The sequence below is a fragment of the Lissotriton vulgaris genome, chromosome 3_2 (assembly GCF_964263255.1).
Source record: "Lissotriton vulgaris chromosome 3_2, aLisVul1.2, whole genome shotgun sequence".
NCBI classification, from domain to species: domain Eukaryota; kingdom Metazoa; phylum Chordata; class Amphibia; order Caudata; family Salamandridae; genus Lissotriton; species Lissotriton vulgaris.
In genome coordinates, this window is record NC_141690.1 from 298,287,200 (window position 1) to 298,305,696 (window position 18,497).

Below are 18,497 nucleotides of genomic sequence, written 5' to 3' on the forward strand. Positions count from 1 at the left end.
CTTCGTCCCTGTATTCACAGCTAATGATAGAATAAATGCAAATACAAGAATGGAGGTCTGCCGCTCCTAGCAGGCCTTCGCCCCTCTATACACAGCTAATGATAGAATAAATATGAATAGAAGAATGGAGGTCTGCTGCTCCTAGCAGGACTTCGCCTCTGTATTCACTGCTAATGATAGAATACATGTAAATACAAGAATGGAGGTCTGCCGCTCCTAGCAGGCCTTCACCTGAGCATTCACAGCTAATGATAGAATAAATGTAAATACAAGAATGGAGGTCTGCTTCTCCTAGCAGGCCTTCACCTGAGCATTCACAGCTAATTATAGAATAAATGTAAATACAAGAATGGAGGTCTGCTGCTCCTAGCAGGCCTTCGCCCTTGTATTCACAGCTAATGATAGAATAAATGTAAATACAAGAATGGAGGTCTGCTTCTCCTAGCAGGCCTTCACCTGAGCATTCACAGCTAATTATAGAATAAATGTAAATACAAGAATGGAGGTCTGCCGTTCCTAGCAGGCCTTAGTCCCAGTATTCACAGCTAATGATAGATTTAATATAAAAACAAGAATGGAGGTCTGCCGTTCCTAGCAGGCCTTCGCCCCTGTATTCACAGCCAATGATAGAAGAAATGTAAATACAAGAATGGAGGTCTGCTGCTCCTAGCAGGCCTTCGCCCCTGTATTCACAGCTAATGATAGAATAAATGCAAATACAAGAATGGAGGTCTGCTGCTCCTAGCAGGCCTTCGCCCCTGTATTCACAGCTAATGATAGAATAAATGCAAATACAAGAATGGAGGTCTGCTGCTCCTAGCAGGGGTTCACCTGAGCATTCACAGCTAATGATAGAATGAATGTAAATACAAGAATGGAGGTCTGCTGTTCCTAGCAGGCCTTCACCCCTGTATTCACAGCTAATGATAGAATAAATACAAATACAAGAATGGAGGTCTGCCTCTCCTAGCAGGCCTTGGCCCCTGTATTCACAGCTAATTATAGAATAAATATAAATACAAGAATGGAGGTCTGCCTCTCCTAGCAGGCCTTGCCCCTGTATTCACAGCTAATGATAGAATAAATGTAAATACAAGAATGGAGGTCTGCTGCTCCTAGCAGGCCTTTGCCCCTGTATTCACAGCTAATGATAGAATAATTGCAAATACAAGAATGGAGGTCTGCTGCTCCTAGCAGGCCTTCGCCCCTGTATTCACAGCTAATGACAGAATAAATGCAAATACAAGAATGGAGGTCTGCCGCTCCTAGCAGGCCTTCGTCCGAGTATTCACAGCTAATGATAGAATAAATGCAAATACAAGAATGGAGGTCTGCTGCTCCTAGCAGGCCTTCACCCCTGTCTTCACAGCTAATGATGAAATAAATGTAAATAAAAGAATGGAGGTCTGCTGCTCCCACAGGCCTTCGTCCCAGTATTGACAGCTAATGATAGAATAAATGTAAACACAAGAATGGAGGTCTGCTTCTCCTAGCAGGCCTTCACCTGAGCATTCACAGCTAATGATAGAATAAATGCAAATACAAGATTGGAGGTCTGCTTCTCCTAGCAGGCCTTCACCTGAGCATTCACAGATAATTATAGAATAAATGCAAATACAAGAATGGAGGTCTGCAGCTCCTAGCAGGCCTTCGCCTGAGCATTCACAGCTAATGATAGAATAAATGTAAATACAAGAATGGAGGTCTGCTGTTCCTAACAGGCCTTAGTCCCAGTATTCACAGCTAATGATAGAATAAATGTAAATACAATAATGGAGGTCTGCTGCTCCTAGCAGGGCTTCACCTGAGCATTTACAGCTAATGATAGAATAAATGCAAATACAAGAATGGAGGTCTGCCACTCCTAGCAGGCCTTCACCTGAGCATTCACAGCTAATGATAGAATAAATGTAAATACAAGAATGGAGGTCTGCCGCTTCTAGCAGGCCTTCACCTGAGCATTCACAGCTAATGATAGAATAAATGTAAATACAAGAATGGAGGTCTGCCTCTCCTAGCAGGCCTTCACCCCTGTATTCACAGCTAATGATAGAATAAATGTAAATACAAGAATGGAGGTCTGCTGCTCCTAGCAGGGCTTCACCTGAGCATTCACAGCTAATGATAGAATAAATGTAAATACAAGAATGGAGGTCTGCTGCTCCTAGCAGGCCTTCACCGCTGTATTCACAGCTAATGATAGAATAAATGCAAATACAAGAATGGAGGTCTGCCTCTCCTAGCAGGCCTTGCCCCTGTATTCACAGCTAATGATAGAATAAATGTGAATACAAGAATGGAGGTCTGCTGCTCCTACCAGGCCTTCGCCCCTGTATTCACAGCTAATGATAGAATAAATGTAAATACAAGAATGGAGGTCTGCCTCTCCTAGCAGGCCTTAGACCCAGTATTCACAGCTAATGATAGAATAAATGTAAATACAAGAATGGAGGTCTGCCGCTCCTAGCAGGCCTTTGCCCCTGTATTCACAGCTAATGACAGAATAAATGTAAATACAAGAATGGAGGTCTGCAGCTCCTAGCAGGCCTTCGCCCCTGTATTCACAGCTAAAATCCTAGAATAAATGCAAATACAAGAATGGAGGTCTGCCGCTCCTAGCAGGGCTTCACCTGAGCATTCACAGCTAATGATAGAATAAATGCAAATACAAGAATAGAGGTCTGCCGCTCCTAGCAGGCCTTCACCTGAGCATTCACAGCTAATGATAGAATAAATGTAAATACAAGAATGGAGGTCTGCCGCTCCTAGCAGGCCTTCACCTGAGCATTCACAGCTAATGATAGAATAAATGTAAATACAAGAATGGAGGTCTGCCGTTCCCAGCAGGCCTTTACCCCTGTATTCACAGCTAATGATAGAATAAATGTAAATACAAAATGGAGGTCTGCCGCTCCTAGCAGGCCTTTGCCCCTGTATTCACAGCTAATGATAGAATACATGTAAATACAAGAATGGAGGTCTGCCGCTCCTAGCAGGCCTTCACCTGAGCATTCACAGCTAATGATAGAATAAATGTAAATACAAGAATGGAGGTCTGCCGTTCCCAGCAGGCCTTTACCCCTGTATTCACAGCTAATGATAGAATAAATGTAAATACAAAATGGAGGTCTGCCGCTCCTAGCAGGCCTTTGCCCCTGTATTCACAGCTAATGATAGAATACATGTAAATACAAGAATGGAGGTCTGCCGCTCCTAGCAGGCCTTCACCTGAGCATTCACAGCTAATGATAGAATAAATGTAAATACAAGAATGGAGGTCTGCCGTTCCCAGCAGGCCTTTACCCCTGTATTCACAGCTAATGATAGAATAAATGTAAATACAAAATGGAGGTCTGCCGCTCCTAGCAGGCCTTCACCTGAGCATTCACATCTAATGTTAGAATAAATGCAAATACAAGAATAGAGGTCTACTGCTCCTAGCAGGCCTTCGCCCCAGTATTCACAGCTAATTATAGAATAAATGCAAATACAAGAATGGAGGTCTGCTGCTCCTAGCAGGCCTTCACCGCTGTATTCACAGCTAATAATAGAATAAATGTAAATACCAGAATGGAGGTCTGCTGCTCCAGCAGGCCTTCGTCCCAGTATTCACAGCTAATGGTAGAATAAATGTAAATACAAGAATGGAGGTCTGCCGCTCCTAGCAGGCCTTCGCCCCAGTATTGACAGCTAATTATAGAATAAATGCAAATACAAGAATGGAGGTCTGCCGCTCCTAGCAGGCCTTCACCTGAGCATTCACAGCTAATGATAGAATAAATATAAATACAAGAACAGAGGTCTGCCGCTCCTAGCAGGCCTTCACCTGAGCATTCACAGCTAATGATAGAATGAATGCAAATACAAGAATGGAGGTCTGCTGCTCCTAGCTGGCCTTCGTCCCAGTATTCACAGCTAATGATAGAATAAATGTAAATACAAGAATGGAGGTCTGCCGCTCCTAGCAGGCCTTCACCTGAGCATTCACAGCTAATGATAGAATAAATATAAATACAAGAACGGAGGTCTGCCGCTCCTAGCAGGCCTTCACCTGAGCATTCACAGATAATGATAGAATGAATGCAAATACAAGAATGGAGGTCTGCTGCTCCTAGCTGGCCTTCGTCCCAGTATTCACAGCTAATGATAGAATAAATGCAAATACAAGAATGGAGGTCTGCTGCTCCTAGCAGTCCTTCGCCCCTGTATTCACAGCTAATGATAGAATAAATGTAAATACAAGAATGGAGGTCTGCCGCTCCTAGCAGGCCTTCACCTGAGCATTCACAGCTAATGATAGAATAAATGCAAATACAAGAATGGAGGTCTGCCGCTCCTAGCAGGCCTTCACCTGAGCATTCACAGCTAATGATAGAATAAATGCAAATACAAGAATGGAGGTCTGCTGCTCCTAGCAGGGCTTCACCTGAGATTTCACAGCTAATGATAGAATAAATATAAATACAAAAATGGAGGTCTGCTGCTCCTAGCAGGCCTTCGCCCCAGTATTCACAGCTAATGATATAATAAATGTAAATACAAGAATGGAGGTCAGCTGCTCCTAGCAGGCCTTCGCCCCTGTATTCGCAGCTAATGATAGAATACATGTAAATACAAGAATGGAGGTCTGCTGCTCCTAGCAGGGCTTCACCTGAGCATTCACAGCTAATGATAGAATAAATGCAAATACAAGAATGGAGGTCTGCTGCTCCTAGCAGGCCTTCACCCCTGTATTCACAGCTAATGATAGAATAAATGTAAATACAAGAATGGAGGTCTGCTGCTCCTAGCAGGCCTTCACCGCTGTATTCACAGCTAATGATAGAATAAATGCAAATACAAGAATGAAGGTCTGCTGCTCCTAGCAGGCCTTTACCGCTGTATTCACAGCTAATGATAGAATAAATGCAAATACAAGAATGGAGGTCTGCCTCACCTAGCAGGCCTTGGCCCCTGTATTCACAGCTAATTATAGAATAAATGTAAATACCAGATTGGAGGTCTGCCTCTCCTAGCAGGCCTTGGCCCCTGTATTCACAGCTAATGATAGAATAAATGCAAATACAAGAATGGAGGTCTGCCTCTCCTAGCAGGCCTTGGCCCCTGTATTCACAGCTAATTATAGAATAAATGTAAATACCAGATTGGAGGTCTGCGTCTCCTAGCAGGCCTTGGCCCCTGTATTCACAGCTAATGATAGAATAAATGTAAATACAAGAATGGAGGTCTGCCTCTCCTAGCAGGCCTTGGCCCCTGTATTCACAGCTAATTATAGAATAAATGTAAATACCAGATTGGAGGTCTGCCTCTCCTAGCAGGCCTTCGCCCCTGTATTCACAGCTAATGATAGAATAAATGTAAATACAAGAATGGAGATCTGCCACTCCTAGCAGGCCTTCGCCCCTCTATACACAGCTAATGATAGAATAAATATGAATAGAAGAATGGAGGTCTGCTGCTCCTAGCAGGACTTCACCCCTGTATTCACCGCTAATGATAGAATAAATGCAAATACAAGAATGGAGGTCTGCCGCTCCTAGCAGGCCTTCACCTGAGCATTCACAGCTAATGATAGAATAAATTTAAATACAAGAATCGCAGTCTGCTTCTCCTAGCAGGCCTTCACCTGAGCATTCACAGCTAATTATAGAATAAATGCAAATACAAGAATGGAGGTCTGCTGCTCCTAGCAGGCCTTCGCCACTGTATTCACAGGTAATGATAGAATAATTGCAAATACAAGAATGGAGGTCTGCTGCTCCTAGCAGGCCTTCATCCCAGTATCCACAGCTAATGATATAATAAAGGTAAATACAAGAACAGAGGTCTGCTGCTCCTAGCAGGCCTTCGTCCCAGTATTCACAGCTAATGATAGAATAATTGCAAATACAAGAATGGAGGTCTGCCGCTCCTGGCAGGCCTTCGTCCCTGTATTCACAGCTAATGGTAGAATAAATGTAAATACAAGAATGGAGGTCTGCTGCTCCTAGCAGGCCTTCGCCCCTGTATTCCCAGCTAATGATAGAATAAATGTAAATACAAGAATGGAGGTCTGCTGCTCCTATCAGACCTTCACCCCTGTATTCACAGCTAATGATAGAATAAATGCAAATACAAGATTGGAGGTCTGCCGCTCCTAGCAGGTCTTTGCCGCTGTATTCACAGCTAATGATAGAGGTCGCAAATTGTGAACTTCCTAATTAATATTCATCAGACAGGTCATTGTGCTACCTCCTGTGATTGTACATATAACAATGCAGCCATTTTGTACATACGTTGCATCACACATTGCATTACCATTCTCAAACCAGTCATGTTCCACGTCCCTTCATCCAGTCCTTGTGCCTGCTGATCAGGTGTGGGAAGATCTGCTCACTGCTGCTTACCCAGACGGTAAAGAACGATGGTTATGAAGGTGCTCACGGCTGTCATCACTCCCAGGATTATAGCTTGTCTCCTCACTCGACGGAGCTCTGAGCGAACTGCAAATAAAATAATACATGATTATTTATTACTCTGGTTATTTGCCGTTCAATACCTGATGTTCGACCTCATAGGGGAATTTATAATGAAGGGCCAGTGAAGATGTGTGAGCCAGCCCGAGCTAGTGTGGTTGAGTGTGTGTCAGGACTAGGTCGTGACTCTTAATGTCTGATTGGTCCAGTAAGTGCCTCTGTGTGTGTGCCAGGCTCAGTCAATGACTGTGAGTGTGTACCAGCATAAGGCACTAATTGAGCATTTGACACGACTGTTCATAGAATATTAGTTTGTGCAGGGGTAACCAGTGCCCCCCATCTCAGCCAGCATTGGTCAATGACTTTCAGATTCTACCAAGACCGCCACAGATTCCCGTGTATCCCAAAGGTTATTACTGGCTATCAGTGTGTGCTGACCTAGACACCAATTCCTTATGTGTGACAGGTCTAGTTATCAACTTGCAATGCATGTCAAAACTGACCAGTGCCTCTCAGAGCTTTTGCAGTCTGGCCAGTGACTCTCTGTGCCAAACCCAGGCACTGATTCTCTGTGTATACCCGGCATATCCAGCTTCTGAGTATCAACATATACTATGGTTTTGACTCAGCGTATGCCAAGATGGGGCACTGATTAACGGCGTGTGACAACGCTAGCAGGTTAGTTCCATTGTATCCATGACTAGTCAGTCAATATCAGTGAGCATCATTCATGGCCAGTGACTCCCAGTGTGCACCAGGACCAGCCTGTGAGTCTCAGTGAAGGCCTTAATTAGGTATTTGGCTTTCAGTGTATGCCAAGATGGGACACTGACAGGCAGTTAGACAACACTGGCCGGTGGCTTTCAGTGCATTCCACATCTGTTGAGTATATATCAGTGTTCACCATTCATGGCCAGTGACTCCCAGTGTGCACCACGACTAACCAGTGAGACCCTTAATTAGTTTGTTGGCTCTCAGTTTATGCCAAGATGGGACACTGACAGGCAGTTAGACAACACTGGCCAGAGGCTTTCAGTGTATTCCAGGACTGTAGAGTGTAGGAAAGTGCCCCTTTTTGCATGGTAAATTTCTTGTTAGTTTAAAGGGTATTGTTGTGTAAATATGTCAGATTTTTTTTGTTTTTAGCCCAAATATGCCCGTTCAGTTCTTTCCCCTTGTACCGGAGCCCAGCGCCTTGAGACCCTCACGGGTGAGTAGCGCGCTCTACAATTCCTTGATTGATTGATTGATTGATTGATATCTGCATTATTCCGTAAGGGGGCTCGACAATGTAGTCAGACATGTATTTTTGTAAGGTTGTGTTCCTTCTGCCATACTAACTGAGAAGAATAAATAATGAGATTAGAAGAATTCGTAAATTGGGGGCATTTAGTGTAATAAATTGCAAACAGAGTATAAAATTTCAGTAAAGACTGTTCGAAGTTAACGCAAAGTGGAGCGTTCCTGTGAGAAGTTGGCCTGGTATATAATGCTCACTAATTCTAGTGATCACTTTGTACCATGCCAAGCAACCCTTATGATGATGGTTGTAATTCAACCTTGTAGACCAGTTATCCTAGTGGTAACGTGGACAAAGCAGTCTTAGGCTAAACTCTGAAAGGCATGTGAAGCCAGCTGTTATACCATACACAACCCCCTTGAATACCAAATGAAAGGGACACCACACAGATATATATTGAAAATATATATTGATTTATTAACTATTAAAATCCCCTGGACTCTTTATGAGCACAGAAGCACAAGCGTAAAATCACAAGACAGTTTAAAATACACAAAAGTTGCACAATATGGATGAGCCCTAGGGGCCACCTAAACCATATACTAAGTAAGTGGTATAAGAGATACCTAAAGGAAAGTGAAGAGGCCTAGGGCCTTGGGAATCGCTGGAGCTATTCGAGACTGGAGTTAACTAAGTCGGGAAAGGCCCACGGGACTCGGGTGCAGTGTTCAAAGTGCACGCACTTCTCAATACAAAGTCTATGGTGCGTAAAAAGCACAAAGTTAGAAAGTTAGGAACCTTCCGAGTGACCTACGGAGCTGAAACTTAAAACACAGGCCCTTGGGATGTGTACCAGTGCAGGAGCACCGGCGGAGCTGAGTTACCTCACCCACAGGAAGCGGGTGCACAGGGTCGAAGATGTGTCGGGTTTCGTCACGCTGGTCGATGGTGCTTGGAGCTGAAGATGCTGCAGGCGGCTCGATGAGAAGAGTTCCGGTGGATCCAAGGGTGGATCTGAAGAGTTGAAGACCTGAAAGCAGAGGGGACAGTGTTCAAAGTCACTAGCCAGTGACTACCGTGGAACCAGAGTGGAACCAGGCGATGTCGGGTGCAAACAGGCGTTGTCGGGTAGCTTCTTTCTGCAGCCACGTGGATACCCGGGGTCGAGGACGTCCAGGAGTCGATCACGAGCTGTCCCACGTAGGCTTCTCGCTGTTGGCCGTGTCGGCGACCTGATCGGAGCAAACAGGCCTTGGCAAATGCAAGCCACGCAGAAGTTGAAAGATGCTGTTCACTCGGACCAGCAAGGTCAGAGCGAGGGCTCCTTTTCACAGGAGCTTGGGTAGGTCTGGAGCAACCAGACCTGCTGTTTAAATCTTCGGGTTCGTCACCAAGATGGCCGCTGGCCGCGTGGCTAGTGGCCGGGATGGCGCGTCGAGTGGCACAATGCAAAAGGGCCCCACGCAGATCGTGGAGATGCTGGAGGGCTGATCTTCGGTGCAAGGGCTGCTCGGTGGTGGGGGTTCTCAATCCCCAAAGCACAACGTCGAGGATGCCTCAGAAGCTGCGCAGTCAGCTTTTCGAGTGTCTTTCAAGAGGTCCGGTCCCACGTCACTCGGTGCCTCCACGGGTCCCTTCTTCGCAGGGACTGTGGATCGGGCTCTGAGAGGTCTGGGAGTCTGGTTCTTGTCGGGCTCTGGGCTCGGTCTCCGGCGGGAGGCGGCGGCAAAGCAGACGTCGAGTTGCTGGTTGGTACCTGTGTTCACAGGGTGGTCACTCCTTGGCCACAAGGGAGATTCTTCTTCAGTCTTCTGTGCAGCAGAATGTCGAAGTCCAGTCTTCTTCTTGTTTAAAGTTGATTTCGGGATGATCTGCTGTGCAATGGCACTGCTCCCCCTCTTATTCCCAAACTGGGGGTGGATCACCTACTAGGTCCCTCCTCTGGGTGGAACCAGGAAGGGGGGCGGTTACACCCCCTTTCCTTTGTCCAGCTCCGCGCCAGGACTGGGGCTGGAAGGCCCCAGAACCGGTTTGGACTGGCCTATGCACGGGGACACCTTGTGTGCCCCGGGCATGTCTGATTCTTTTCAGCCCTGTCCTACCTAATACACAAAATCCTGTCTGGGGTGGTGCTCGCACCTCCCAAGGCAGGAAACCCTTTGTCCAGGCCACCATCTGCCGAGTTTCGGTCAGCAGCAGGAGGCCAGACTTGTGTCTGTGGTGGCAGCGTCCATTTTGTGAAGCTGAGGCTCTGTTTAACTTTAACCGGGGTTAAGGCTACGCACATGTCGTGTCCCTCTAGAAGGGTGGAATGCTATCCCCGTCGCCAGAATTGGCGAGGGGATAGTATTCCAATTCGTATGACACCTTACTCGACATGTTTTGATAAAGCCAAACCAAAGATAGCATTTAACCGCGAGGATTATAATGCACTTAAGAGTATATGGTATGGCAATATCCCGGAACGGCTTAGGGAGTTGTTCCCGACAGCTGCAGACAGGCTCAGCTCATGCCAGAGCACCATCTCACATATTTCCAAGCACTCTGCCTCCAGGATTGATGAGGCCTTCCATAGGAGTGGCTGATAGGAACATATGTGTCCAGTTTAGGGTTAGGCACAGACATACTGTACCTAAGTAAGAGGTGATTACACCAACTTACCCCAGCTGAGTGATCAGCCAGTTGTGTCAAATATGGAGGCCAGGCCAGGGGTGGCACAATACATGCTGCAGCCCCTGGCAGGCCTTGGCTACACCTATGCCCTGGGTACCTATGGTACACTGTTACAGGGGCCTATAAGGTGAACCAATTCCAATTGTGTTATGCACCTAAGGTACATGGAGTCCATTTTAAGGAGAGAGCAATCGGCCTGGGGCCCTGAATAGCAGGATCCCAGGCCAACTAAGTCAAAAACCAGCTAAACACCAGGCAAAAAGTTTGGGGGTAACCATAGTCAGATATCCACCTTCCTACATAACCCCTCCCCAAACGAAAGGAGATAAGGCTATCCTTGACCAGGTAAGCCTATATTGCCTAAGTGGCCATATAAGGAAGTACCAGCTCTGGCTTGGTAACCCCCTGTCTCATGGTCCACTAAGCAATCCCTCACCCTAAGGGTATCTGAGGGTCTCCACCATAGGGAATCTCTACCTGTGGTGTGTCTTTGCAAAGTCAAAGGCTGGTGTTGAGATGGAGTACTGAAGTGAGTCTCCTCTGTAGGGCTCAGCTTCCTCCAATCACTCTCCACCATGTGTGCCTTTCTTTCTTTGACTGAGTTGCACTGTGCTCTCAGGGTCAACCTCTGGCTACCTAAAGCTGGAGGCTGAGTCCCTCTGTTTGGCTTACTGGAGGGACAGTTCAGGTTTGGGCCCTTAGGGTCCCAGGTTTGGCTGTGCCCAACAATATCCATCTGGGGGAGGTCCCTAACTACTTTTAAGGGGGATCCCTCAGGAGTTTTTAAAGCTTGCACCTCACTAGGGCTACTAGTTTTGGTGCCCCTAATCTGCTGATGGGGGTGCTTTATTTGACAGGGGGCCCTTTGGGTCTCACTGTCCTTCTTGTCCTCTGCAGCCCTGGGCTGAGTAAGGCAAGGTAGAGAGGGGCAGGTTACCTGCTCCAGACTGGGTCCCACCTGAGAAGGGTCCACTGCCATCAGAGGCTCTGTCAGGCCAGGCCTAACAACCTCTGGGACAGTTCCTTCATCAGGGGTAAGATCAGTTCCCTGAGGAGGCTGATCCTTTCCTAAAGTCTGGTGAGGGGGAGATTTCTCTTCCTCCTCCATGCTCTCAGTTTGGGTGGAGTGATCCATCATTTCAGGCTTCACTACCCATGTATCTGTTTGAGTTTGGGCTGTGGCCATCACAGCCCCTCCAACCTTTTCAGGAGGAGACTCAGTTTGGGTATGGGCTGTTACCAGTACAGCCCTGCTACTCTTTCCAGGAGGGAAGTTATCTAAAGATGGGGCTGAGGTTTGCTCAGCCCTCCCAACCTTTTCAGGAAGGACATCTTGAATTGGGGCTGTAGCCATTACAGCCCCACTAACCTTTCCATGGAGATTTACCATTCTAGAATGGGTTTGCTGTTCAACCTCAGCCCAGGCTGAGATTTCCAAATCATTACCCAGTAGGCAATCTACAGGCAAGTTTGCTGACAATGCCACTCTCTTTGGGCCAGTGACACCTCCCCAGCTAAGATTGACTACTGCCATGGGATGATTGGTTTCTATGCCATCAATGTTTGTCACCTGATATCTGGCATCAGGTAAAAGTTGCCTTGAGGGGACTAGACATTCAGCCACCATGGTGATGCTAGCCCCTGTGTCTCTGAAGGCCTCAACTTTCAAACCATTGATGAGGGGCTCCTGTCTATACTTGCTCAAAGTGTTTGGGCAAGCTGTGAAATTGGCAAACCCCATGCCAGTCTCATAGACAAGAGTATCTGAGTTAGGGGACCTGGATAGGCCAGAGCCCACCTGTCCTCCAAAAGTAAACCCACCCAAATTCTTGGGGGTGCTCCCACCACCTGGGGGACCACTGCTAACAGTGACAGGAGGTGTTGGAGCCTTACCTGGAGGTATATTCTCCTTATTGCCATTCTTGGGACAACAGCTATCTGTTTTGTAATGCCCCACCTGTTTACAGGTATGACAATAAGGCTTTTTCTGGGATGTAGAAGTGTCTGGGGACCCACCCCCATTCTTGGAGTTTTGGGGCCCTGGGGAAGTCTTTTCCTTACTTTTATCCCCACCCTTCTCTTGAGGCTTGGTAGTCTCTTTCTTTTGGTCACCACCCTGGTTCTTAGGCCTGATCCTGGTTCTGACCCATTTGTCTGCCCTCCTACCCAATTCTTGTGGGGAGGTCAGATCAGAGTCAACCAGGTGCTGATGTAGAAGCTGATTTTGACAATTACTTAAGATTTGCTCTCTCATAATTAAATTATACAATCCTGTATAGTCAGTAACCTTACTTCCCAGCAACCAGCCCTCCAGAGCCTTAGTGGCACACTCAACAAATTCAGACCAGTCCTGAGTCTGTGTCTTCTGGGTATCTCTGAACATTAACCTGTACTGTTCAGTGGTTAAGCCTAACCCATCAATCAGAGCACTCTTCAGGACCATGTAGTTTCTAGAATCCTCATCACTAACTGTGAGGAGTCTGTCTCTGCCTCTACCTTCAAAGGAGAGCCACAAGATTGCTGCCCACTGCTCCTGAGGGATCTGCTGTACCATGCAGGCTCTCTCAAGTGCAGTCATCCATTTGTGGATATCATCCCCAGCTTTGTAGGGGGGCACAATCTTACTCAGGTTTCTTGTATCAAAGGACCTGTCTTTATCCTTCTGGATATTGCTGCCACCAGTGGATCCTAATCCACTCTCTCTAGGCTGTCTTGCTCTAGCAAGTTTCTCTTGGGCCAGGGCAATTTCTAACTCTTGTCTCTGGACTCTCAATTCAGCCTCTCTAATTTGAGATTCTCTCAATTTGGCCTCATGTTCCCTTCTCTGAGGGCTAGTCATCCCCCTTCTGGAGTGACCATGAGAGCCTCTAGAAGCATGGGAGTTGTCAGAGTCACCTGAGTGAGTCCTTCTCCTCCTAGGCTTCTGGTTAAGTCCACCTGGGGGTCTGAATGGGTTGTTACCTGATTCATTCCCAAGTAAGCTTAAGTTAGCCTGGTTCAGTCTACTGACCAGCACCTGACTATTTCTGTCATCATCTGACTCACTGCTTTCCACCTCCTCCTCCTCTTCTTCTTCCTCTACATCTACCTGAGGAGCTCCAGTGGTGGAGGCTTCCTCATCTACCAGGATGATAGGGGCAGGGGTGTCTACAGTGTCATCCTCTGAAGGATGGCCTCCTTCAGCATCCCCTGTGGGGTTTGCCTTAGAGGGCTTTAGAGTCTCAGACTGGTCTAAGAGCTCTCTTAGGTGGTCGGTAGTAGGGGAAGGCCCTGTCTTCAGACCCCTTAAGACACAAAGCTGTCTTAATTCCTTAAAGGAAAAAATAGCAAATTTGGATGGTGCCCTTGGAGGGTCACTCTCAACAGGAGTAAGTCCACTGGACCCCTCTGCTCCAGACATTGCTCTAGTGTGGGTGGATGTGTTGCAATCTACCTACACTGGTGTTTACCTACTAAACCTATCTAGTAGTTGTAGCTAGGGTGTGCTACTCCCTTTGCTCTACAACAACTAAGTTCAGTAGAACTTAAGTATACTAGTCTTGTTTTATATGTACCTAGCAGGTACCTGTATGATCTTTCAAATGATAATCTCAAAGATTGTAATGGTAAAACAACAGCAAGCTCAGATCCCAATCCGCTGCTCACCAATGTGAGAAGTTGGCCTGGTATATAATGCTCACTAATTCTAGTGATCACTTTGTACCATGCCAAGCAACCCTTATGATGATGGTTGTAATTCAACCTTGTAGACCAGTTATCCTAGTGGTAACGTGGACAAAGCAGTCTTAGGCTAAACTCTGAAAGGCATGTGAAGCCAGCTGTTATACCATACACAACCCCCTTGAATACCAACTGAAAGGGACACCACACAGATATATATTGAAAATATATATTGATTTATTAACTATTAAAATCCCCTGGACTCTTTATGAGCACAGAAGCACAAGCGTAAAATCACAAGACAGTTTAAAATACACAAAAGTTGCACAATATGGATGAGCCCTAGGGGCCACCTAAACCATATACTAAGTAAGTGGTATAAGAGATACCTAAAGGAAAGTGAAGAGGCCTAGGGCCTTGGGAATCGCTGGAGCTATTCGAGACTGGAGTTAACTAAGTCGGGAAAGTGCAGTGTTCAAAGTGCACGCACTTCTCAATACAAAGTCTATGGTGCGTAAAAAGCACAAAGTTAGAAAGTTAGGAACCTTCCGAGTGACCTACGGAGCTGAAACTTAAAACACAGGCCCTTGGGATGTGTACCAGTGCAGGAGCACCGGCGGAGCTGAGTTACCTCACCCACAGGAAGCGGGTGCACAGGGTCGAAGATGTGTCGGGTTTCGTCACGCTGGTCGATGGTGCTTGGAGCTGAAGATGCTGCAGGCGGCTCGATGAGAAGAGTTCCGGTGGATCCAAGGGTGGATCTGAAGAGTTGCTGGTTGGTACCTGTGTTCACAGGGTGGTCACTCCTTGGCCACAAGGGAGATTCTTCTTCAGTCTTCTGTGCAGCAGAATGTCGAAGTCCAGTCTTCTTCTTGTTTAAAGTTGATTTCGGGATGATCTGCTGTGCAATGGCACTGCTCCCCCTCTTATTCCCAAACTGGGGGTGGATCACCTACTAGGTCCCTCCTCTGGGTGGAACCAGGAAGGGGGGCGGTTACACCCCCTTTCCTTTGTCCAGCTCCGCGCCAGGACTGGGGCTGGAAGGCCCCAGAACCGGTTTGGACTGGCCTATGCACGGGGACACCTTGTGTGCCCCGGGCATGTCTGATTCTTTTCAGCCCTGTCCTACCTAATACACAAAATCCTGTCTGGGGTGGTGCTCGCACCTCCCAAGGCAGGAAACCCTTTGTCCAGGCCACCATCTGCCGAGTTTCGGTCAGCAGCAGGAGGCCAGACTTGTGTCTGTGGTGGCAGCGTCCATTTTGTGAAGCTGAGGCTCTGTTTAACTTTAACCGGGGTTAAGGCTACGCACATGTCGTGTCCCTCTAGAAGGGTGGAATGCTATCCCCGTCGCCAGAATTGGCGAGGGGATAGTATTCCAATTCGTATGACACCTTACTCGACATGTTTTGATAAAGCCAAACCAAAGTTAGCATTTAACCGCGAGGATTATAATGCACTTAAGAGTATATGGTATGGCAATATCCCGGAACGGCTTAGGGAGTTGTTCCCGACAGCTGCAGACAGGCTCAGCTCATGCCAGAGCACCATCTCACATATTTCCAAGCACTCTGCCTCCAGGATTGATGAGGCCTTCCATAGGAGTGGCTGATAGGAACATATGTGTCCAGTTTAGGGTTAGGCACAGACATACTGTACCTAAGTAAGAGGTGATTACACCAACTTACCCCAGCTGAGTGATCAGCCAGTTGTGTCAAATATGGAGGCCAGGCCAGGGGTGGCACAATACATGCTGCAGCCCCTGGCAGGCCTTGGCTACACCTATGCCCTGGGTACCTATGGTACACTGTTACAGGGGCCTATAAGGTGAACCAATTCCAATTGTGTTATGCACCTAAGGTACATGGAGTCCATTTTAAGGACAGAGCAATCGGCCTGGGGCCCTGAATAGCAGGATCCCAGGCCAACTAAGTCAAAAACCAGCTAAACACCAGGCAAAAAGTTTGGGGGTAACCATAGTCAGATATCCACCTTCCTACAGTTCCTATGCGCTGAGAGCATATAAGTATAAAGAGCTAATCGTTGTGCAATCGAGTAATATTGTAAGTGAGGAAGACGTAAACAACCTTTTAGTGAGGGGGATTATAACTTTGGGCTACTCAAGGGGGGCCATCACCTCCTCAAATGAATCCAGAAATAGTAGAAGAGATTGTTGTGAAAAGGAATCACGGAGTGGATAGTGGTATCATACCAAACATATGAATAAATGTGGGGATTATGTTCATTTTTATCATTTGTACTTTACCCCAAAGTAATAAATTGAGAAGTGTCCAAATGTGAAAATATCTTTCAACCTGGCCAATGATGGGATTGAGTTTATCTATCATCATATTTTTTATGCCAGGGTTTGGGAGTTTCCCTAAATATTTTATTTGAAATGTAACCATTTAAAGGTAACATCTCCAATAGAGGCTTTAGTGGTAGTGGGGGTCATTGGTAATGCTTCACATTTAGACTAATTAATTTTGTAAACTGAAAAAATTTGAAAAAAATGGTTAATTGTGAAATCAAAGAGGTTGCCGATGATTTTTGCTGTGAAAGAGTCAAAAGCGTATTATCCGCATAGTAAGAGGCTTTAGTTATCCAGCAGCGGTCTCAATGCCTTTAAAATCCATGTTTTGCTGCATGGCAATAGGTAGCAGTTCTAAAGTCGAAAGAAATAATACCTGAGATAATAGACACCCTTGTCTAGTGCCACAATGGAGATGGAAGTGTGGGGATTTAAAGCCACTGCATTTAACAGCTATCACTCTAGATGATTCTTGTTGGGGTCATTAATAAGCTAGTAGCCTTCCCAGCTTTTTTCCTGCGTTCATAGTGTCACTGATGAATATGGAATAAACATTTGTCTGCATAAGAAGTATAAAGATTGTTAAGAGAGCATTATGTAACTTTTTCAATATTTCTGGAGACTCTAGTTGGGAGTAAGTAGCTGTAAGAGACGCACAATTACCAAGCCAGTGAAAGGACCACAGCTCCCAGGCTCCACCGCACCAGCCGCATAATCGCTCCCGCGCCTGGAGGCGCATATAAGCACGCCAAAGGCCCTGCTGTGTGGGACGCGCCCTGGCAAAGGGCGGCCCATCCGCACCCTTTATCGCCTGGAAGAGGCTGGGCTGGGTCAACCCTCTGATATTGTGTCCTTGAGAACTACTGTCACCCAACCTCTAATAAGAACGAGCCTCGACGCTGGAATTGTAGGGGCCATGCTTTGCGGGGGGCTCTAATCTCATTTTCCCCTGTCTCCCCTGACCCTAGTGGGACCCTTGTCCAGGGTACAACCGTCGCTCTGCTAGACTGTGTGCAGACAAGCCTGCTCAAACCCTGGTGGGACCACAAGTCCCAGGTTGCATCTCGTGACCTGCAGAGTTATGGTGGGACCACGAGTCCCATGGTGCATCTTGTGACTTGCAGAGTTATGGTTGGACCACAAGGATGCATCTCGTGACTTGCAGAGTTATGGTGGGACCACGAGTCCCAGGATGCATCTCGTGACTTGCAGAGTTATGGTGGGACCACGAGTCCCAGGATGCATCTCGTGACTTGCAGAGTTATGGTGGGACCACAAGTCCCAGAGTGCATCTCGTGCCCTGCAGCTATTGCCTCTCACTTCTTGGCCTTTGGAGACCCCCTGGCTCAGCCCCTGCTGCACGAGGTGCTGTCACTCTTCCTTCGTCCTAACTCGGCTTTGGTCTAAAGTCCCGCAGACCAGTCATTCTGAAGCCACGCCTTTACTCACCACCGCGCCTTTATGCAACTTGCTGTGTAATGACTGCTGGACACCCCTTGATTCCTTTGGCTTACTGCCTTCTACTGCCCCATTTGCAAGCATTGGTAGTATCGGTAGCCACCTAGCCAAATCAGTGTACCCACAACCCAGCCACAGCTCATTGTTGGACCGAACTACAATAAGTGAGGGGGAAAATACCCAACAACAAGGTTGCACCCTCCAGTGAAAAGGGAGTCGCAACACACACTGTCAGAGTCCACGCTCCCCTCTCTGACATCCACTCCCGAGCCAGCCCGCCCCAGCGCTTCAAACCAGCTTTACTCCCCTATCAGACTCAACAGACGACCGAAGGATGATACCCTTCACCACCCACCAGAGGCGTTACACAAACCAGCACCACACCTCCCCCACTGGGACCAGTGTACCTCCCAGCTCATTAGTGTCCTAAGGGCTGAAATGGGGGTTATGACCTCTATGACCTCACAGGGCTAGTGAAACAACTATTGGACAATGGCCCACGATCTCTTCCCTTCGCTGAGCCTGCCCCAAGATTACCTAGCCGACCCTGCCAAGCTCCCCCATTTCCACACTCGACCTGCATGCCAAAAAGGGTTCCCCCTTCATATAGGCACTCTCAATCCCAGCCCACTACTAACTTTACAATCTAAGTGTTGGCTGGAAATTAGGACCCCAAAATTAATCCTCCAACAAACTTCAT

The 18,497-nt window shown here is 47.1% G+C and overlaps 1 protein-coding gene across 1 annotated transcript in view; it reads right to left on the reverse strand.

Moving 5' to 3' along the window:
- The window catches only part of LOC147725754 (von Willebrand factor A domain-containing protein 2-like), a 233,632-nt gene that overhangs the window by 104,557 nt on the left and 110,578 nt on the right, over positions 1 to 18,497 (reverse strand). The window contains exon 4 of the mRNA XM_086964585.1: positions 6,387 to 6,482. Within this exon, the coding sequence (XP_086820711.1) occupies positions 6,387 to 6,482 (96 nt within the window). The remainder of the gene's footprint in view (positions 1 to 6,386; positions 6,483 to 18,497) is intronic.